General features: G+C 44.4%; 1 protein-coding gene and 1 pseudogene across 2 annotated transcripts; both read right to left on the reverse strand.

Moving 5' to 3' along the window:
- Nucleotides 1–299: 299 nt before the first annotated feature.
- LOC306951918 (sulfate transporter pseudogene) lies at nucleotides 300–3,329 on the reverse strand (annotated as a pseudogene). Its single transcript has 2 exons — nucleotides 2,688–3,329; nucleotides 300–1,895 (listed from the first exon to the last, which is right to left on the reverse strand). The product of its transcript is annotated as a sulfate transporter pseudogene (transcript).
- A 13,143-nt stretch (nucleotides 3,330–16,472) lies between these two features.
- LOC306951905 (sulfate transporter-like) lies at nucleotides 16,473–20,562 on the reverse strand (the record flags this gene model as incomplete). The annotated part of the gene is made up of 2 exons (XM_079542478.1): nucleotides 16,473–17,978; nucleotides 19,921–20,562. 2 exons carry the CDS (start codon nucleotides 20,560–20,562, stop codon nucleotides 16,473–16,475), a joined length of 2,148 nt encoding a protein of 715 aa, XP_079398604.1.
- Nucleotides 20,563–23,482: the final 2,920 nt, after the last annotated feature.

Here is a 23,482-nt window from a genome sequence, read left to right on the forward strand (position 1 = left end):
CGCACGGCTGTGTGCCGCCTGTCGCTGGCAAGTCCTTTCCGCAGAGGGGAAGCCACCCAGGCTTTTTACCGACGCGGCTGACCTTGAAATGCCTCTCAGATTATTGGCCTTGAAATCCGCGCTTCCCCTGTCCGCTTACTCCGTGCTTGCTGCTAACAGGTCTTTTTCAGTGCTCTGCTTGAAAAAAAAAAAAAAAAAAAAAAAGGCAAAAAACAACAAACAAACAAACAAACAAACAAAAACCACCCTAAAATTGCGGTGAAGCCCAGCTCATCAGAAATCATTCCTCACGTGCAGCTCTACAGAGATGCTTGGACGCTCAGGTCCTCAGGATCCGGGGCACCATCCCTTCTCTCTCTGCTCTCCTGCTGCTGCTCGTGGTACCACTGCTGTGCAAACTGCACCGCGTGGTGCACGCTGTGGAAAGCCGGCTGGCCGCCGTGTGCCCCAGCAGCCCAGCCTCCATCCCGCAGCCGGCGGCGGAGAAGGGGGTTGCAGTTGGCCAGGAGCACCTGGACACCGAGCTCCTGGTAGTCACTGCGCGTCTCTTTCAGCACGGAGAGACCCGTGGTATCTATGAACTGCATAGCCCCGCAGTCAATGATTAGGGTGTGCATATCTAGGGATGGCAGGCAGACGCTTGTGGGTGACTTCTCCACGTGTTTCTTGGAAGGTTTCAGGCAACCAAACAGAGTGTAAAAAATGCTCTTCTTGTTGCCTGAGTCTGCTCTTGCCTGGGTCTTTGCCCTGTGATGCCTGGCAGCCAGCAGGACAGGATTGACCCCAGTTTTCTGGTAAAGCGCAGTCTTGAAATAGTCTTTGTTGGCATAGTAAAGGGACGACTCAAAGCGGAAGATTTTGATGTTGGCAATACTGCTGAGCTGCTTGTAAGCAGACTGGTCTTCGTAGATTTCCATGTTGCTGACCTTGCCCAGGAGCACGGCCCTGGGTCTCTGCGTGCGGAAGATGACGCAGAGCAGAGCAAAGCAGACGCCCACGAGGAGCCCTATCTCTGTGGTGATCAGCGTGGAGGACAGCATGGTTATCCACCACACCACCGTGTCCAGCTTGCTGAGCTGCCACATACGTGGGGTTTCACAAAATGTCCTCAGGCCACCCCGCAGGTTGACAATGGTGACTACCCCCAGGATGGCAGTTTGCAGAGAGTAGAAGAGCGGAGCGATCCACAGCAACACCAGCAGCAGCACCAGGGAGGTGACCAGGCTAGAGAGCTGCGTTTGGGTCCCTGTGGACTCCTTCAGCAAAGTCTTGGTCAAGGCTGCAGAGCTAGCAAAGCAATAGAAGAAAGATGGGACCAGGTTGCACATGCCAATGGCGATCATCTCTTGGTTGGCACGGACAGCATAGCCATGCTTTTTGCCAAAGATTTCCGCCAGGGAGACCGTCATAGCAAAGCCTATAATAGCAATGGGCAGAGCATCGACTGCCAGGCTGGAAAACAGCTTTGTATCTGGTAGGGTGGGTTTCCTGAAGCCGGTGGGGATGGCCCCACAAACCGAAGACTTGTATCGCTCTTCAAAGTTAAAGCAGTAAGATACTACTGTGGCTATGATGACCACGAGCAGCTCTACAGGGAATGGGGCCTTCATCTTGTCCTTGTACCGATCATTGATCATTTTGACAGGTATTATGATGGCCAAAGCAACCAGGCTGGTGACCAGGTCGCAGATATTGGTGTTTTGGATGTACCTGAAAAGATCCACCCATGTCAGGATGAAGGACCCCACCCCTTCGTGACGGGGAATATTCAGCCCGAGGAGGTACTTCATCTGGGAGGTGATGATGGTGAGGCTGGAGCCGGCCACAAAGCCGCTGAGGAGAGGTTCTGACAGGTAGACAGACACAAAGCCCAGCTGTAAAACCCCCAGCAGGATCTGAAAAGCAAGACAGCCGTATCATTAGCATCCATGAGAAGGGATAGAAGAGGTGGCTGGAAATTTACAGCAATTTGCTTCTACTTCAGCATGTCTAGCTATTCTGTCTGCTGAGCATTCAGTATAAGACCCAGATTTTTGTCTTAGGTAGATAATGTGGTGTATTGAATACTAAAGACTGCTACCCAGACTTGTCTGTGGTGAGAGATGCCATACAAGAAAGCCTACAAGATCCGCATTGCTGTGTTTTTTCAAGCAATAATGGTGCATAGTTAACACTGGAAGTCCAGAGAGCAGACAGATCAAAGCAGTAATTAGCATCTCAATGGCATGAGAATAGTGTGATTTTAGTTGTTCCAGTGAGAGGACCTGAAGTTGTCTAACAGCCAGGCCCAAGCCATGCACAGCCATTAATGGAGCCCCTGCCGATGGCTGTCTGTGAGGGCTGTTCCTTTTTGCCCTGACTGCTTCTGACCTACAGAGCAGTCAGCTCAGGTCCAGAACCAAAGTGATGGGAAGGTGGCTCACAGTTTCCTTTATTTCCCCTGCTGTGTTTGATTCTAAGCACGTTTCAGACAGATTCAAGGACCCAGCACATGGGGGAAGCAAAACCTTAAATTCAGCTGTGTTCAGGCTTTTCAAATCACTGCAGCTGGCTAAAGGTGTCAGGCTCTAGTTGCATTTAGGAAAGGTATCTCATGGTTTTTAAGTCTGAAGTGGGACTGGAGCTTAGAGTTGTTAAGCACTAAGAAGTTCCTAGCAAGGAAACTGCACAACAGTGGACATTTGTACCTGGTAAAGACCGACCAGAAAGCTCAAGGAAAGGGCCACAGTGATGGCGTAGCAGCTCCTGTCACAGGTACCCATCCCATCGCTGGAGGAGGTGGCATTGCCCACCAGCAGAGAGCCAGTGTTGTCATCGTACCCTGCCAGCTGGAGGTGCCGATTCACAGACTGCCCAATCATCAGGCAGAGGACTCCGAAGGATCCCACAAAGTTGTGGCGTGAAGTGGCCATAGCGACATAGATGATACTGCAGAAGAAGTTTGTGTAGATTCCATAGATGGGATCCTGGTTGGCTAACAGGGAGTATGAGATGGACTGAGGGATGGCGACTATCCCCACCAGGAGCCCAGATATGACATCCCCAAGCAACTGCATCTTGATGTTGTAATGGGGAAGCCAGTCTAGCACTGGGAACAGCTGGCAGAAGAAGGTGATGATGGTTTGATGATTGCATTTGCAGACCTCTCTGGCTTTTTTCAGGATAAAATCCTTAGTCCTGAAGTCTATGGGCTCATTCTCCTCCAACTTGATGTGCGTAAAGTTGACAGGAGGCTCTCCTGGTGTTAGGGAGCTCTGCACATCTTTGCTCTGTCCTGATGTCTGGCTTGACTTGTCCTCCATTGCAGCAGGAAGGCTAAGCAGGAGAGCAGGTATGAAGAGTCACAGACATGAAATGTTGCATTCGTGTGCATAATGTGCTTTGCTTGGCTCCGGGGCTCATGCAGATTGAGCAAATTAACAAACAAAAGAAAATAACCTCAGCCAAACCAAACAGACAACACCTTCTTGTGGTGCCATTTGTTATCAGTTATGGTCCCAAGCAAGCACAAACCTGAGGCTATGGTTTGCATACTGACACAGATGTCCCCATCAGAGAGAGCTACAGAGGCTGTTGTGCTCTTTACTAGCGGGACAGCAGAGGGATAAAGGTCAGACAATCTTGCCCTTCTTGATGATACTTCCATTTAAAATCTAGTTTGAAAATCTTGAAATATACCAAGTGATGTTTTAGGAATGCAACACACGGGTAGGGAAAGTTATTTGCAAAATAATTTTTCCTTTAACATTTTGACATTTGAAATTACATTGCTGGCTTGCATCAAACAAGCCCATCACAGGGACTGATATCTGCAAAATGAAAGTATGCAGCTTTCTCAGTCTGATTAAGTATATAGTTCCCAAAGCTATTCCAAGTTTCTCAGTCAAAATGCAGTTGCAATAAAGCATACCTTTTCATCAGAATTCAACACAGACACACAGACAAAAGTAGTCCTGAGCACCGTCCTGGCTGCAGTTTGGGAACAGAACTGGGATAATGAGAAATCCCATTCTCCTGCCCTACAGGTTCACTTCCGAACCCAATTCTCTTACCTCTGGCTGCAGGAGCCACGGGACACAGGGAGATCTCCTAAGGTCCCTCAGAAACCATGTGGAGCTGCTTACCTGCTGCTAGACCCGTCTTCTCACGTCACAGCACACACTGAACAGAGAAGGCTCAAGCCAAACAATTGCAAACCTCTTTCCTTTGCCCTCCTTCTGAATCACGCGTTGCTTCTCTTGAGAAAACTGGCTTTTTCTGCCAAGACATTGGCCCTTTTATCTCACCTCAGCTGATGAAGACAGTGCAGCCAGCCAAACAGGGCTATATTTTGAAAACAAACATCATTCTGGATGACTATTTTTGATGAAAACTTGTTCTGGTCATTAAGAATGATTGAAGGAGTTCGGAGAAGTGTTTCTGTCAGATAACAGTATTGCTGGTATCCAGGGATGTGTTGGCTAAACAAGGGGAGCAGTGCACAGAAATCTTCCTTCGTGTGCTATGGCACCGCCCCTCCCTGGAGCCCAAGTGCTACTGGGCTTCTCTGCTCAGATCTTCATCTATTCTTGACATGATAATGATAAAGAAAAAAACCCTTCAGTGAAACAAACATTTTTTCTTTACTGGTAGCTTTTCTACCATCACGCACCTGCCTAACCCTACAGAAAACTGTATTTCAGTAATGTGAGGTAAATAAATGAAGAACACCAGCACTCTCTGCCTGCAGAAGACACGGTAGGGGAGACAGCTGCTCAATGTATCTATCTATTTATGCTAATTCTTCTTTCTCTGCCATTCCTCCACCGCTCACATACTTTCAGATACACCTGTTGATAGTTCCCCTCTCCCTCCCTCTTCTTTCAGTTGTTGACTACTCCTTTCCTTAGCCTTTTCATTCCTCTAATGCTTTAAAGATGATCCCTTCATATGCTTTATAATCCTTTCTAGTTATAGCTCTTTTTGTATCTTGGCCCAAGTTTGTCTCTATTTTTCATCTTCTTGCTTAGTAAATGACCCACATCTCCATCTTTTGTACGATTCCTTCATCTTGAAGTGCAGTCACTGGAGAACTGGTGATTCAGTCATTGAAGAACTGGCCAGGTTCATCGCAAAGGCTGGCTTATTTGCTGGGATAGAACACATCTAAGCACAATCCATCCTTTGACTTTTCATCTTATTCAGGTCAAGGAGTTCTGATCTTGACAGTCTTTTCAGCATTACTACCCACCACGAAGATGGGACAAAGCATGTTCTCCACTTAGGACAGTATCTAGGCTGCACTTAACCTCAACACTGCCCTCACTGCACATCACCTCTTCTTCATGTTCCACTTAGGCACTGCAACGTTTATGTGTTATGATTTTCTTTACCTCTTGCCACAGGTTTGTAAGCCTTGACTTACCCATACTCTTTCAATTCATGCTGAAGATTGTGCCTTTGGGAAGTTTTTTTCCATTCCTTCAGTCTCTGTTCTTCCCCTACCATCCTTTGTGATTTTTCAGTTGCCTGAAGCCTTCTCTGTGCTCTGTGTCTTTCCCTTTCTTGCATGCAAATTCTCAATTGCTTTTGTATAATAGACTTTAAAATATTCCATACTTTCCATGCAATTACATTCCCAAGCTCCTTGTCCCAGCAGGCTTCCCCACGGGGTTCAGTTCTCTGCAGTGGCCTCTCTGGAATGGAGGGCCATCATGCAAGAGCAGCTTCTGCTCAATCCTTCTGCCTGTTGGCACTGAGGAGAGGCCTCTTTATACTCTTCATCCTGACAGAAAAGATATAAGAGCATACTTGGTTACACTGAACGCTGAGTAAAACTCCAAAATTGCTTGTTCTGCATGAGGTGAGGTAAGGGCAGAAACTGGAAACATTTCACATTTACTCTAGAAAATGTGTAACAGATAAGCTTAAAAAATAAATCCACAACAGTTCAGGTGACCTTCAGCTGGCAGAGGACATGAAGTCTTCCAAATGCGAGGTCACTACAGCTAAACATCTGAAATAGTTTGTTTTCAAATGCATATTCACAGGTTGATCTTTATTGCCACCATAAACGCACCTGTTAGACTCCACTGTGGGAAAGGTTGGGTTGGACAGATGGTGACAATTAGCTTGAACAGTGCAAATGTAGGCAAGGCTTTGCCTCTCAGTAATACAGCTTCCTCTGTTTTTTAAGAGAAGAAAAAATCTTCTTTTCAGTTGTAGCACAGTATTCGAGCAACATAACAACAATCTGTTCAATACATTGCAATACACTGCAAACAGCCAGAACCAGAACAGTGGAAACCCAAGCTCCAAGGTGCAGTGGAGCTGCAGCAGAGGGCTGTTTCATTCTTACAGTTGGTTGGTGGATGGTAAGCTGGATGTGAGCCATCAATGTGCCCTTACAGCCCAGAAAGCCAACCATATCCTAGGCTGCATCCAAAAAAAAACCATGGCCAGCAAAGCAAGGGAAGTGATCCAGCCCCTCTACTCCTTGCTGATGAGGCCTCACCTGGAGAACCACGTCCAGATGTGGAGTCCTCAGTACAGGAGAGATGTGGACCTGTTTGAGCATGTGCAGAGAAGGGCCACAAAAATGATCCCAGGGATGGAGCGCATCCCCTGTGAGAACAGGCTGAGAGATGGAGCTGTTCAGCCTGGAGAAGAGAGAGACCAGACTTCAGTATCTAAAGGGGGCTGTAAGAAAGAAGACAGACTCTTTAGCAGGGCCTGTTGTGACAGAACAAAGTGAAATGTGTTTAAACTAAAACGTAGGAGATTTAGACTGGAAATAAGAAGTGTTTTACAGTAGGAGAGGTGAGGCACGGCACAGCTTGCCCAGAGATGTGGATGCCCTAGCATCGGAGACGTCCAAGGCCAGGCTGAAGGGGCTCTAAGCAACCTGACTGAGCAGCAGATATCCCTGTTCATTGCAAGGGAGTTGGACTAAATGATCTTTATAACACAACCGATTCTATAATTCCAGACAACGTCTATCCTAAAACAGAAAAATATCACAAAATTGGGTGGGTATGTGTTTGTTACACAGGCACCTTGCAATGGATAAGCGCATTGAGTTCGCTTCTCTGCTGCTGTGTCAATGCATTGTTTGCTTTTAACAGGACTAGCGACATCTCAGGCAATACAGTTGTTTTCTGTCAAACAGAGCTAACTGCATATGCAAGGATTTTTATTTGTTTTTAGCTCTGTGAATATGTTTATGACTATTTGCCTCCTGGAAGCTTTTCAGGTAGCGTCCCAAGCGCTTCGGCTCCATAAAATGACCAGTCTGCCTTAGTCATGGGTGTATCCCACAGCTCTGCAGGTCCTGAGATCACGAGCCACTGTAATAAAACACAGCAAGTGAGCCAAGTAATGGTGCCAGGAATCTAAATGAAGTGCTTTTCTTTCCTTTTACATTTGGGACCTTACTGTCTTTTCAGAAGGCTGCCGGTTCAGTTCCCCTTGGAAATGAATTTTCAAGATGCAGACATTCGCAAAGCTTCATTATTTGTTTATTTATTTATTGGGAAAAACCCAGAAAAGAGAGACAAGCTCAGAACTGGTCCCATTGCTGAGACATGGCAAAATATTAAACAGCACTCGAGGACAATAATTATCAGAACCTGTCCTGTGGTTCCTTCAAATTCACAGTTTTGAAGAGATAACACCAGAGCATCTGGAAGCAGTACGTTAGGTCATCCCAGAAAATAAAATAGCTTTTTGCAGCCTCCTGTGATTTTTCAGTTTATGATAATGTGAAGGGGTCATAGCAGAGCATGCAAGGCAAAAACAAGGGTTCTATTCAAACATAAACATTGGAGGGCCAGAAGTGTCACTCACCCTTAGACTGCATGTGTTAATACAGTTACTCCATTTTTAAGTTTGAGAGGGACAAAGGGCCCCACAAATAAATGTAAAAAGCATCCATTTGGACTACTGCTCCCTCCCACCAACGAGCCACAAAGACAAACATGCAAATAATGTTTTAAGTATACTTTGGAAGATGCGAGATAGAAAATCCTTTGGAAAGGGATTCTGTGTAGGGAGAACAAATCTAACTGGATGTGGAAGGGCATCTTTGGCTGCAGATACAAACACTGCACACCAGCTGCCCCACTACCTGGGACACCATAGACTGGTCTTATCCTTCGTCTGCTTGTTAAACATGGAAAAACCCCAGCACCTCACAGTACAAAAGCTTGGGGATTTGGAGAGCATCCCCCGTTTGTGTAAGAAGAATGAAAACAATTCCTTGCTAGCTTCGCAACAGTTTGTTGCTGTTTTTCCTGTGTGACAAGTTTCTAGTGCTAATGACTCTTTTCTAAATTATCCAGCCAATAATTGAAAATTCTGTAATGGCTCAGTAAACTGATTAAATTCATTACAGATGAGTATTATGAAATAAGCCAGGGAGACATGGCTATTTCATACTGAATTGGCACTCAGCCCAGGCTGCTCGGCATCGCTCCAGGCCTGGCCTGCTGCTTCTACCTGCAAGCCCCCAGCACTTCTGGGGCCATGCTCTTGGGATGCCGCTTGCCCTGCTGGCTGGTTCACAGCTAAGGAGCATCCAATGGAGGGCTACAAAGATGGGGACTGTTCTGAAGGGCAGGATTTACAAGGGGCAGCTGAGGTTCCCAGGTTTGCTCAGCCCAGAGCAGAGCAGGCTGAGGGGCAGCGCTGAGCTCTCCCTGGAGCTGTGTCAGGGGAGGGCAGGTGGAGGTGAGGGGAAGTTCTGCCTCAGACTGCAGCAGGCACAGCCCCAAACTGTTCAGAAACAAGGTTTGAATTTTGGGTGGTCCTATGTGGAACCAGGAGCTGGACTCAATGTTCCTTGTGGGGCCTTTCCAATTCAGAACATTCTCTGATTTTTAATAGATGTTGGAGCAGGGGGGACTCACCTAGGATATGTACAGAGACAACTAGAGCTGTCTGCAGGTAAGGTACAGCCTTACATAGCAGCACAGGGTGCTGCTGATTGAAGCCCATCACCTTGGCTCAGTGTCAGCAGGCATCAGTTACGCTACTAAAAGCCTTGCACTTTACAAGAGAACAGAAAGCTCCTGCTGGCAGCACCTGAAGCTGAATGCACCTACCACTGCTGGCACCAACACACACACACAGAATATCACAGAAAGCGCTGAGGTCTCCTGAGGTAAAAGGTGCCCTCAGGTAAAAGCTGGATCAAGAAAACCTTTTGTATTACACAAGGGCATGTATGGCTATATAAAGTTCACAGTAACTGCCCAGAACTGCACTCAGCATTGGTCTATTTTTGCTCTGACTCTTCCTGGCCATGACCTGACCAAGCCACATAACCAGTGAAGTGAATTAACACTGAAACACACTGCAGCTTTTTTTTTTTTTTTTTTTTTTACAGCTGAATAGGCGATGCCATGTGCTGCAAGTACACACGTCTGACATCTCTTGCATCTCGGGAATTCAAACCTGGCCCACAGGAGGGTGCTGCTCACCCTGACGCAGCACACAGCTGTCAGCATTTCTTATTACAGCCACATCTCTTCACAAGAAAACCACAAGCACTTGCGCAGAGCACCCAAGATAGAAGGTGAAAGCCATCCGTGTATTGTTAATACCTTTTTCTGTGTTGACAGAAAATGTCCATGTGTGCTTATGTGTACCAATCAGTGCAGGGAAAGTTCATACCAGTTTGGGAAATTCAGATTTGCATGCAGCTGTGTGCACCATGTTTACAACAGTGACTGATGCAGCTGTGAAGAGAAACAGGGAGTAGGTCGCTGCTCAGATGTGTGGCTTTTCCTCTTAAAATTTAAAGCAGCATCTGTTAAGGTATCAAGCATACACCTGACAGCAGAAAAGAACATAAATATCTTTTAATGATGGTAAAGAAATCTCAAAGATTTTACCATAACGAATGGAAAATTCTTCTTTTAACAGTCTTCTGCAATGACAATAAGGCACATCAGCATTTTAAAATGGCAGTTGATACAGAACAAGCAGATAGAGAAAACGTAAAGCCAGCAATACGCAGATGGTATAACCCCTAAGTTTGTTTTGTTGGTAGAACATAAGATGATTGACAAAACACAACTCCCATCACAGGCTTTGGTCAGTGAGCACAGCACTCCTGAGGAGCTGATGGCAACACATCTCAGGCTGTGCACAAGGCCACATCTGTGCTAGCAAACACACATACAGAATAGGCCAAGGCAAGGGGCAGACAGCCTCCCCAGCACTCCAGATTCCAGCACTGGGGGAAGTATCACACCTCATTTATACTGCACTTATAAATAGTAATAAAAAGGCAATCCATTATACATGCTATGCAACTTTCCAAACTACTTCTGTAAACTGGTCTAGTCAGACAAGCAGTTTTTCCACCCCTGAGGTCCTGTTTGTTTAAGCTAACTCCCAAATTTGGAAAAGCTACTCCAGGCAAAATTTGTCATTTAATTCACTGAGCAAAACATTGTCACAAGCAGTATCTTAAAATCAATCGGAATTTAGAATAATTCAGAAATCATATCCCAGGTCATACCATAGTGCCAGAGATGGCTGTCAGTAACCAGAGGCTGATGAAGTGACATCATCGCGTGCTGCCACAGAGTGATGCTTTACGTCTCCTCAAACATCTTTCAGTTAGATTTAAATCACAGAATTTCTAAAGTCAAAAGGTAGACATTAAAATTTGGGCCCAAGTCCAGCAGAATGTTTGGCTTCCCATCATTCTGTGCAGTCCTGAGACGATCTGGGAACTGGACTGAGAACTGAGTGCTTTCAGACTCAGAATTCAAATATTTTGGGCAGTACAATTCCTCAGTGGAGATTTGACTCTCCATCAAATGTTGTAGTATTCTGTATATTTGCACGTTAGAGAAATAGCAGTGTGCCTTATTTTATCTCTGTGAAATAGGATAAAAGGTACTCATTATGCTATAAACTAAATACATATATTTAATATTATTCATTATACCTAACCAGAGGCATCAGTTTTAGCATTAAAATCATCTCAAAAGAAAAGGCAAAACTCAAAATGATTTCTACTTCAGAAGAAATTCTATTGAGTCAGTAAAGATCAGGTTCTTTTTCCACACGAGCAGCTGCTCCAACAAAGGCTTACAAACACAACAACCAAGTGCAAGTAATTCTTGGGACTTAAAGCAGTTCAAAATGCAAAGGCACAGAGCCTCATCAGCACTAAAGATATTGCTCCTTTTAGCTATGCCAGCATAGTAGAAGTGCAAATCCCTTCTAATGAGGACAATTACATCAATGTTCCAGACTCACAATGGTATCCTAGCCTGAGACTCAGCAAAGCACAAGTTATACAGACAAAAGGCACCCTGGATTGCATTAGCAGATGACTCCTACCTGCATCACAGCTTCATTAGCTTAGTTAATGCTGTTAAAACAAATTTCAATCACTTACATAATTTAATCATCTCTCTAAAGCATATGAAAACAAAACAAAACAAAACAACAGAAAGTAACATCCTGAAAAGGAACTATTTGCCCTAAGTGTTTCACTGCAACCAATAGGGCTTCCTCATGTTCCAGTTTCTGTGATTTAGGCCAGCAGTTTGGATCCTGGGGGTGATGACTTCAGTCTCATTAAAAACCTCTTAGCAGCAACACCTGCTAACAGGTATTCAATCATACTGGGAGCAGGGAGTTTGCACAGCCTTTGGGTGAAAGATTCAAAGAGTGGGACCTGGGGAGATGTGTAGTGTTGCCCCAACAAGGTCTGGGCACAGTGCAGACCTCGCTAGGCAGGCTTGCACAGCAAGCAAGATGCAGATGTAGTATCTGGCACAGAGCTCACACACAGGCACAAGGATGTGGGCTGCAGCTGGGACCAGCTGACTCAAAAACCCAGAATGCTTTCTGCAGTACCTCCTGTCTGCAATTCAGGCCCATCCACAAGCGATTTCAACATCTCTTGGCACAAGCCAGGAAATAATGTAGAGCTGAAGGAAACACCATGTTTCCTCCCCACCCTCCACCCCCGAGAGATCACCCTGCTCATCAATGCAACCTGATGGGGAAGGAGTACAGATGTCATGGCAGCTTTGTGGTCTTTTCTAGGAGAGTCAAGTACAGAATTAGATTAGAAGTATAAAAAAATAATCACAAAGCCAGAAATCCCTTTTAATACTGAGAATGGGACACTGACTCATGCAGCAGCACCGGACAGGAACGAGGACCCTGTGTTAGTATTAAACTCATGGAAAAAGGCACATGGCTGCATGCAGTGCTGTCACTGGGCAGGCACTGCCACTTGTGCACGAGCCGTTGTGCAGCCCCAGGCCTGGCTGTAGCTCTCGCAGCAGGTACATGGGGCTGCTCCCCACAGCCCCAAACTGTGGGATTTGGGGGTGCCTCTACAGCCTTTGCTCAGGAGCTTTGGTCTCACTAGAAGATTTGACACGAAAACTGAATAGCAGCTCATAGGTAATATCAAAATATGCTAAGATTCTTCTATTTACAGTCAATCACACACAGTGCCTTACAGACAAACGCAGAAATGTGAAAGAAGGTGGTGAGATGAATTGTGTGATGAATTGAAGATCAGTGAGTAGAGCTGCAACAACATGCTACGAGATCCGGATCACTACATCACACAGGACCAAGGCTGACAATTGTAATGCCATAGTGCTACATCGTGATGGAAAATACAGCAGTAATAACAGGGTGACACAATCCCAGACTACAACAAATGACAACAACTGCCATAGACACAGAAACAAAAGAAGAAAATCTGCTTACCTTAACAAGACCTCAAGTAGGCAGGGATCTCCAAGCAGATACCCTCACCTCCACTGCCAACCCTTAAATGAGGTCTGGGAAGGGGTAGACCCTGGCTCCATCCTTCCCAGTCACTCAGCTGCATTGCATACACATGAGCTCCCCTGGGTTGGTCCTGCCTTCCCACCAGGTGCTCAGTCAGTGGTTCAAGCCATGACTGAGCATTTCCACTACAACAATGTCATTGTAAATCCAAAAATAAGAATAAAAATAAGAACCACGGCATCTAACACCTTCCTATTTCTGAAATGGATTAAGAAATGATGTCAAAACGTTTACACAAGTGAAACAGTTATTAGAGCAACTGACACATCAGAAGCTGAAAACTACTGCCTATAGCAGTAGAGCAAGTCTGACATTCAGATCACTGAAGATACTTCCACATGCCTTCAGTATAGCTGAGATTGTGAGTGTTAATTTCCATAATGCCACGTTGTTACCGTTAATGAATGCGATAATGATCTGTTAATTCCTCTTTTAGACAGATAATTGCTGAATTAAGACATCTGGAAGCTGCCTTACAGGAGACCAACAGGTTTATGCAACCTTCCAGGTTGGCCCTGGGCTGTGAAGGCTTCTGCAACAAATGTCACTATTTTGGGCAGCCCAAAGGCAATCATTCTGGGATTCATTCTTTTTGTAGATGGCAAATTAAGTCAGTAGAAGGCTAGAGAGCCCCTTCTAGGACAGAAGCAGCCATTTTGCAAAAGCACAACTGGAGACATAAAGCTGCAAAGGGTGTGTGTACATTTATGTACATATATATATATATGTATACACACATGTCTGGAATTCCTTTAGGAAACAAATTTTTTAGGGCAACAGTTTTCACTCAGTGGTCCTTGGTGCCTAAACATGAAGTTAGATTATGTCTCAAGGATCCACAAACATACTGAAGCAAGGCATGATTCTTGCTCCAGTGGGCCTGAATTCACTTACACTTGTGTCTCCATTAAAAAAAAAGCTCTGAAAGAAAAATGCCTGAAAACCCACCGTTTTAAGAAATCCCAGCCACAATAAGCTCCAACCTTCAGTTAATGCCAAAGGACTGCCTATCACATCAACTCTCTGCCAACTGGCATTTATTTGTATTCCCTTCCAACCAGGGCTGTATGCATTTGTACAGCGGATAAACTGCAGCCTATGGATATTATCTTAAACAACATCAGAAATTTTTTGTTGTTGTTGTTGGCTTGTTTTTTTTTGTTGGCTGGATGCTTTTGCAGTTGCATTTTAATACATTTTGTGTATGTGTGTTTTGCTTTAAATTCAATTTGGAGGCTACACTGCCAATTGTGGCTGCACAAACAGCACTGCGGCCAAGCATGATGTGCTCTAGCTAAACATAAATCACTTTAGTCTATCTTTTAGCTGTAATCTAAATTAATTCTTTGAAAATCAATTTATGGCTGTTTTATTGTGCTTTAATACAAACACTCAGGTGCTACAAATACGCATCCTTTACAGCTGTAGTACTGCTTCTTGGAATTCATGCAGTTATTCCTCCCTTCTTGGCACAGGTGGAAACAAATTTGAAATGTAACAAAAAGGCGTTTAATAAATACTTTTTTATTTTCTTCTTCTGTTATCACTGCGCATTGCCACAAATCAAAAAATCCTCTCCTGGGCAGCGTGGAAAGGGTAGAAGTCATGAGTGCAGACAGGAAAGATTCACCACAGCACCTTCTACCGCGCTTCCATCCCTGCCCAGGAGGAAGTCTGCAGGACCATCAGAGCAGCTGATTCCCCTGAGCTGCCCATGCCTGAGGGGCAACGCGGTGAAAATGAATAAATGGCATGGGTAATTTTGTTTAGAGCTGAAAGCTGTCCTGTGGCAGGATCCCGGCTGCTGGAGCTGCTCCCTCCTGACAGTGGCCCCCACTTTGACAATACAAACTTGGTCCCTGCAATTACCCAAAGTGCAAAGGGGATTCTTAGCACAGAATGAAAGTTTATGCAGAAAAGAAAAAAAAAAATCAGCAGTAGCTATTTGGGATTCATCTCCTTGTATAAACGTGCCTTAAGGCTATGAAAGAAAATTATTTGTGTTTTTTTGAACGCTGCAGAAGCTTTAGAATCTCTGATGTTTGAAGTTTTGCTGTTGCTTTCCTAAGTCCAATTCAAGGATCTCAGTTATGTGATCCTTTTCCATACATGTAGCATCCACCCTGTCCACTCCCTAAATGTTTTTATACACTCCTATGATGTCCTAAAAAATGTACTAAGTTCACCTAGCATATAAACATTGCCAGGTCCTGGGACTTAACTTCCTTCCGTCCTTTCTCTTGAGCTCTCAGCTCCTAGACTGAAGCGCCGTGTGACATTTCAGCTCTCACCGAAATGAGGGGAAAGTTCCTAATTGCTCAGAAAAATAAAATCATCCTAAATGGAAAATGTATTTCCATTTACAAAATGTTTCACGATTTACATTGCATTTTCTTTTCTGATTCCTGACTCATTTTTGAATGATTAAGGATGAGCTTACTGTCATATACAACACCTTTTCCCTCTTAAAAGCTGTCAAGAAACTGCAGTTCAGACTATAAACTCCCCTGGCAGTCAGTAAAGAAAAGTTAATCTTTCAATTATGCTTTCATAATTGTATTCTATTGCTGTAAGAACAAAGAACGACTTCCTATCCAGTGCCTTTATTTCGACATGAAAAATAGGGACTTTTCACTGTTCTGCATAACTTAACAGCAGAGTACAAAGTTTTATTTACACAAAGGTGGTGAAGAGCTTTCAGCACATTTCTTTCTGGCTCTTTTTATGATTACCTCTCTTCTTGGCCAACATCTCCATTACAAAAGGCCCATGACTGAGCATATGTAAAGGGTTTATGGTCAATAAAACCTGCATTCACACAGGAAGTCTGCATGGCACAGGCAGATTTGGCCAGATGCTGGATAATCTGTGGGGCCCTTTTCATTCTGCTGTCTGTGGTTCTGTCAGTTTGGCAAGTAAAACTGGCTTGTATTGTGTTGCAACCCATGAATTGGAGATCTTTCATATCTGATGTTCACAATCCTAAAGCACTCCTAAATGCTAACAAAACAAGCAATTGACCGTAAGTATGAATCAGACTTCTAAGCAATCATGTTCAAATAAAAATACTTCCAGAGAGATTATCCAAAGAGATTCAAGCAAAAGAGCAATCTTTCCTGGCTCATAAGGGACTGCACAGAAATTAGATAACCCTGCCCCTGCTCATACAGCTGCATTTGGCTGTCAACACACGATGACAAAGCATTGTCCAGAGGTGACAGGTAAGTTACAAGCTATGCATTAAGACTTTTTTGTTGCATGATTTTCCTTATCTCTCTGTCCTAATACAACCAACCAATCACAGTGTGATAAAAAACAGAATAAACAGTACCTGTCAGTCATTCCTTAAAAATATAGGGCTGTGATGATATGAAAAAGCAATTTCTCAACTGGGAACAAGAAATGAGTTGCCTTGTAGCATTCAGCTAGATGGGTAGCCTAGAATGCTCCTAAAGCTTGTCTCATTCAGAAAGACCTCCATGCTGTGATCAAAACAGAGGGGAACCAAGAAATGGGAAGTTGATGACAGAAGAGAAATGAGATGAATGTTCATATGAAACTCTTTGGTTCGTATACAGATCATGAAAAACTTAAGAGATGCATTCACTCAGTTCCATACGTAAAGCAGTGCTCATTTTTTCCAGGCTTTGTTCCAACTAGTTCTTAGAAGCACAGGTCCTGCTGTGCTCCTGTGCACCCAGTGCGAAGTCCACGGCCTGATGCACACTGTGGAAGAGAAGATGGTCCTCCCCCTCTTTGAAGAATTCTCCCCGCATTAGGGAACTCCTCACCGAAGGATTGCACTGTGCCAGCAGCACCTGCACATCTATCTCACTGTAGTCCTTGCAGACCTCTTTGAGCGTGCGTATTCCTGCTGTGTCCAGAAACTGTACTGCACAACAGTCAATCACTATTGTGTGAAACCCCAACGGCTCGGACACAAGCTCCATGGAAACGTTGGTCTGGCTGCCACCAGAACCCACTTCCTTCTCTCTAAGCATTCTTTTTGCTGCTTTTTTCTTTGCCGCCTTCACCAAGGCTGGGTTGACTCCAGTTTGCTTATACAGTGCGGATTTGAAGCACTCTTTGTTGATGTAGTAGAGGGGTGCTTCAAAACGCAGCACCACAACTCCTGGCTTAGTTTCTAAGTTCTTATAAGCAGACAGGGACTCATATGTTTCAGACTCTGCCACCCAGCCAAGCAATGGCGCCTCTGGTTTCTGAGTTCGAAAAATGACACAAAGCATTGAGAAACAAACACCAATCAGAAGACCAATCTCAGTACTGATGAGTGCTGAGGACACCATAGTAACTAGCCAGATCACCGTGTCCACCCTGCTCAAATGCCACATTTTTGGCAGGTCTCTGAACTTTCGCAGGGCACCTCTGAGGTTTACAATGGTTATGACAGCAAGGACACATTTCTGAAGGGAATAAAACAAAGGTGCAATCACAAGGAGGACTATTAGGATTAACAAACTAGTCACAACACCAGAAACCTGTGTTCTACAGCCTGTTGACTCTTTAATAAGAGTCTTAGCAAGAGCTGCACTTGTTGTGAAGCAATGGAAGAAAGAGGGAATGATGTTGCAGAAGCCAATGGCATACATTTCCTGGTTGGCCTTCACGGTGTAACCATGCTTCTTGGCAAACATTTCTGAGAGGGAAACAGTGATGGCAAAGCCAATGACAGCGATGGGGATAGCATCCAATGCCACGTTAGGAATCAGGTTCCAGTCAGGAGGGCTGGGTGGCAGAAAGCCAGTTGGGATATGCCCAGCAACACTTGAGCCATAGGTTTCTTTCAGCTTCCCTAAGTGAGATGCCAGAGTAGCTGCCACAACCACAACTAATTCAACTGGAATTGGAGCCTTGAGCCTGGATTTAAAATGTTCATTAAGCTCCTTAGTTGGGATAAGAACAAGAAAGCACAAAAAGCTGGTGATGACATCACACATGTTAGTCTTGTGTATGTTTCTGAAGATGTTTATCCACGTGGTTATGAGGGAGCCGACGCCACTGCTCCGTGGAATGTCCAGACCCAGGAGGTACTTAGCTTGGGATGTCAGGATGGTAAAGGAGGCACCCGTGACAAATCCGCTGAGCAATGAATCAGAGAGGTACACTGAGACAAAGCCCACTTGAAAGAAACCCATGGCCACCTGCAAGGAATCAACCACATACAAGAGATTAGGATTCAAACTCTGTACATGTCATCGTCGTGGGGATCTGTAAAAAGTGGTAAGAAACATGGCCTTGGAGGACGAGGCATGGTCTCAGCATGAAAAAGGCAGTCTGCAGTACTCAGCTGCTCCTTGTGCACCATGCTTAAAACAGAGCAGGCTTTTTTAGAGGTCACAGAGGCCTCCTTGCTCTGAACCCATGCTTATTGTTGGCTCATTGGGTTCAGAAAAAAGGGTCCCAAGAAAAGAAAGCATTTGGAATGCTAATTACTTTCACCATTTCTGTCTCAATTTCTTTCAATCTCTCTGAACTTTTGCAGAATCCAAAATCTATGCTTTTGTATGTCTCATGAAATAAAATATGACAACCTGCAATAAAAATACAGCCTATGGTCTAACAGCTGCCCTTTGCACTGCATACAGCTTGCTGCATCCAACTTGGAAAGTATATGAGTTACAAATTGTTGTGATGCAGATTACATAAATAGAGATAAACTTTTGAAGTGCCTTGGCATGCATTTTTATTAATGCTAGCTGAATGGAGAAGTCCTTGGTGTTCTCCCACAGGAGATCTCCCTAACCATGTGAAGGGAAATATCCCTTCCTTCCCAACAAGCTTCATGTTAAATGGAGCTAAATGTCTCTTTTTCTTCTCCTCTACACTTTGGTGAACTATCACTGTGAATGTCACTGTAGGAAGAAATGAATGTGAACTCACGAACTTAAACATCACAGTTCTGAAGTACAGTTAAAACTAAATCAATTCTGGTTAATGCATGACAGTCTAAAAACAAAGATATCTGCTTTAATTTCAGCAAGCATTGAATTCTACGATCTAAGCAGAGACTGAAGAGTAAAATACCATTAAATAACATATTTTAGTATGGTCGTAACTAAAAGCTTTGTTTCAAAACTGCTTTATTATCTCAGTAGTACCCTCTTCATATAGAATCATAGAATGACCTGGGTTGAAAAGAACCACAATGATCATCCAGTTTCAACCTCCCTGCTATGTGCAGGGTCACCAACCAGCAGACCAGGCTGCCCAGAGCCACATCCAGCCTGGCCTTGAATGCCTCCAGGGATGAGGCATCCACAGCCTCCTTGGGCAACCTGTTCCAGTGCTTCACCACCTCTGTGTGGAAAAACTTCCTAATATCTAACCTAAACCTTTCCTGTCTCAGTTTAAAACAGAATCACAGAATCACAGAATCACAGAATCACAGAATCACAGAATCACAGAATCACAGAATCACAGAATCACAGAATCACAGAATCACAGAATCACCCGGGTTGGAAGGGACCTCAAGGATCATGTAGTTCCAACCCCCCTGCCTAGCAGGGCCACCAAACCATTTCCCCTTGTCCCTTGTCCTATCACTATCCACCCTTATAATACACAGTGGCATCAATTTGGCTTTGAATGGGCAAACAACAAAGTTTCACAAAAAAAAAAAAAAAGCTTAGAGATAAATAAAAAGAAACTGGAAATAGCTCTATTGTTCAGGTTTGGTTTCTTTTTTTTGTTTGTTTATTTGTTCTGTTTTTTTAATAAATGCAAGTGACTCAAGCCTTAGTTAACATGCCACATTTTGGCTCAGTGAAATTGAGCCCTGATATAAGATATAAGCCAGAAAAGACAAGGCAGGTCAGTGTGGGAGCAGCAGGTCTGGCAATGTTCCATGCAGGACCTTGCAGTCACCAGCAAGCCAACAAAGCAAGTGCAAAATGTTATCCAAACAAAAAGGAGATCACAGAGGAGTTTCCTGCACCACAGTAACTGGCAACATCCAGTCCTGCTTAGATCCATTTGCCTGAGATGCAGAGGACATGTGCAACCTCAGCAGATTGCCCACATGAACAACCACACACAGAATTAAAACTATTGCCACAGAATACTTGTTTGCCTACTTCCTCTTACCTGATAAACCCCAGCTATGAAGGTCATGGTGGCTCCCACTTTTATTGCGTAGCAGGTTTTATCACAGAGCAGCTTCTGTAATGTCTGGTTCACAGGCGCAGTGGTGGAGTTCACGTGCACTGCTGTATCCATGCGGTCACTGAGAGCAGCTGGCTCCAACTCATAGCCGGCTCTCAGCACCTCACGATCCACCACCTGTCCCACCATCAGGCAGAGCGCACCAAAGATACCAACAGAGATGTGGCGAGAGGTTCCAAATATGCAATAAATAATGCCTGCAAAGAAGGACGTATAAAGGCCATAAATAGGCTCCTGCCCAGCCAAGAGAGAATAAGCAATTGACTGTGGGACTAGCAAGACCCCCACAATCACACCAGACATTATGTCTCCCAGTAAGCACTCTTTTGGATTGTACTTAGGAAGCCACTGCACGATGGGAAAGAAACTCAAAACACAGTCTTTAACTTTGGCTGGAGTGCAGCTGCAAGTTTTCTTCACTTGTTTAACCATCAGAGCCTTCAGGTTCCTCTTCTCCTCCTGAGGTTCCAAAAACATTCTGTGATAGAAGCCACGTTTAGCTTCACCTTCTTCTGGCATTTCAGACACTGACTGAACGTTGTTGAATTCTGCCATGGCTGTCATCTCAAGGGCTCCCTAGCAACAGAAAGAAAGACTGCTTTATTAAACCGTAAGTGAATCTGTTAGATCAAAATTCTTAATGGAGCTGGTTCAGAGGATACAAAAAGCAAGGGCTAGTAGTCTTGGTTAAGCACAGAAAGCAAGTTCCAATTAAACATGGAAAGAGTCTCTCCATTACATCCTTGTTAAACAAGGAATCAGCTTTCTAAGAAAGAAGCTGATATCCTGTAGAATAAACCTGCTGCTGCTGAAGTTGTGAAATGGAAAAGAATGCAAGAGCACTGTCTCCCAGAGAAGTTTCCCTGACTAAATTGCTGTTTGCAGACCGCTCCACTGCAGAAAGACAGGCACAGGGTTTGCTGTGGTCCAACAGTCACTTCAATCCAGTTGCTGAAAATTAACTACAATTAGTGTATTTCTCACACTGCACTGCTTGGTCTAAACTTCTTTTATATATACAATCAATAAAACCAGTATTCTTCATGCACCAATTACTCCTGCAAACACTGTAAAGATTTGCTACCCATTAAGAAGTCTTTATTGACTTTATATGACTTTATTTCACCCAGTGATACAATGGCAAAATGCTCTTTGCAATTTTTAGAAGCTGGTTTTGAAGTAAACTACATCTAGCTAAAACAGTACAAAAGGGAGGCAAGTTAAGGGGGACAACATAAAGTAAGCAGCACATTTCTGCCAGAACATGTGCTCTAACACAGGCAATGTACACCCAGTAAAACAAGGCAGGTATCTGTATGTGGGGCAGCCCTACAGTGGTTTACAACAGCCATGTCTCTAACCAACCAGGCTATCTAAAGTCAACACACTGCCTACTGTGGGTAGATTGCCAACAGGAAATACCAGAGGCAGAGGCTGGTGTTTTAGCCTCAAAAGATGCTTTCATTCACTATAGCACCTCTCTGGTGGGTAAGCTCCTGCTCCTCACAGAGAACTCAACACAGCTCATTTCTGGTAGCCGGCTGCTGTACCGCTGCTGAAAGGCTGCTGTGCTTTGAGCAGAGACCTTCCTGGCTCCAAAGCCACAAATAACCCCACTGCACCAATGCCAGCCCCACCTGAATGCCATATGGGGACTGCAGGGCACTGTTTGGACCTACATACCAGAGAGAAGCCCTAGCACAGCAGTCAGGAGCATGACTCTTTTTGGCCGCAGTTCTGAGTGCAGGCTGAGGAGCAGCTCTGGAAAATTCGTGTTCCAACGGGAAAAAAAAAAGAGAAAAAAAGAAAAAAAAAATGAAGCTTAATGCACTGCTGTGTTAGGTGAGTCCTAAGTGGAAAATTCCAGTTTGAACTCAAGTCTTCTTTCTGGAACCCATGTCCTTCTATAGAGTCTGGCCCTTGTAACTTAAAAAGCTAAGTTCTGGATCCAAAGATTACCCCACCCAGAACTGTAATACATTTATATTTTCAGGGATAACCTCACAAACGTATTTACTTGTCACCATATTTGCTCTCCTTGCTTAAGATAATCCTCCAGTACAATAGGCAGAAAGAGAACAAAGGTTCCATTTTGCCTATGTGTGTTCTTAATCATCCCAAACCTCTCTCAGAGCCTCCCAGCCATGCAGAATTACTGTGCTACAAGCCTATAAACACACAATGACCAACGTCCCTTGGCTAACAGTTGTCAGCACAGTATCTTCAATGTATTTTAGAATGATTATAGGCTTAGAAAATCTTATGAAGAATTAGAGTATTCACTTCCTAATGAGGACACCTACAGTGCAAGGTGTGACTGACTCAGGATGATACTCAGGGGATCGTGCTCCCAGGAGAATGCAGACTCCCAGCACTCATCCTCACATTCCAGGTATCTAATCTCACCCACCCACATGGTACTGCAAAGTCCAGTAGGGAATTATTTATAGCACATACAAGAAAAGCAAATGCTGCCCAGTGAGAACACAGTGAATTCGGTGCACAAAAGCACGTGTCTGAAGCACATTCCATATTTGTATTTGCTCAAGAGGTTTTATTCATTTCACAAGCACAGAGTAAGAATTTAATAAGCTTTCATCCGATGCTGAGCAAATCAATACTGCAAAATTTGGGGGGGGGGGGGGGGGGGGGGGGGGAACTCCCCTCCAATTTTTTGTGTGAAGCTACTTAGATCAGTTAATTTTCTGACTTCAGAAAAGATTCAGCAATGAGGACCCTTGTGGCTCCTCTCCCCTCACGCAGGGCTCTCAGATCACTGAAGCCTGAGAATGTTTCTTGATCTGTCAGGAAACTCAAACACCAAACGCAGACAGCTCAGTTTAGCTCTGTGCAGTGCCATAAAACGTCTGTGCAGTGGATGGCACCTGGGTTGTTCTTCCACAGCACAGAAACGTTCTAAGCAAAAGTCTTTTTGCCTGCTGAACTCTGAGCATACAGGGGATCTTTGTGCTCACCTGCACAACAGCTTTCTGTCCGTGGCAAGAAAAGGGCCTTTCACCACACAGCCCCAGCCTCTAACCATGGCAGGACACAAGGAAGTGACACACCATTTCCAACACCCATTTCACCCTTTTCTGCCTGAAAGCGTTGCTTTGCATTACTTTTGTAACCACATAGCCCAACCACGCGCAGTACAACTACATTTTTGTTTCCAAAAAGAAAAATTATTGCTTCAGTATACTGCTACAGTTAACCTGGAAAAGAAGCGGCAGTCTGTCACCATTTTCATGAAGTTACTTGTATGCCTGTAATTCACTTTTATCGGCTCCTTTTGGCCCGAGTAAGATCTTCAGGGGGTGTCTGAAGGTCTGAAGGCCACAAGGAACTGAGAACACAACACAGACTTGTGGAAACTTCCGGTATCTGTCCTGCTATCAAGTGGCTGCCATAAAATTGAGACACTAGAGGTACCACACTACTGAGATCTGATGCCTTTTGCAGATTATTTCTGGGTCCCACCCAG

Source organism: Tetrao urogallus, assembly GCF_951394365.1.
Source record: "Tetrao urogallus genome assembly, chromosome: 14".
NCBI lineage: Eukaryota > Metazoa > Chordata > Aves > Galliformes > Phasianidae > Tetrao > Tetrao urogallus.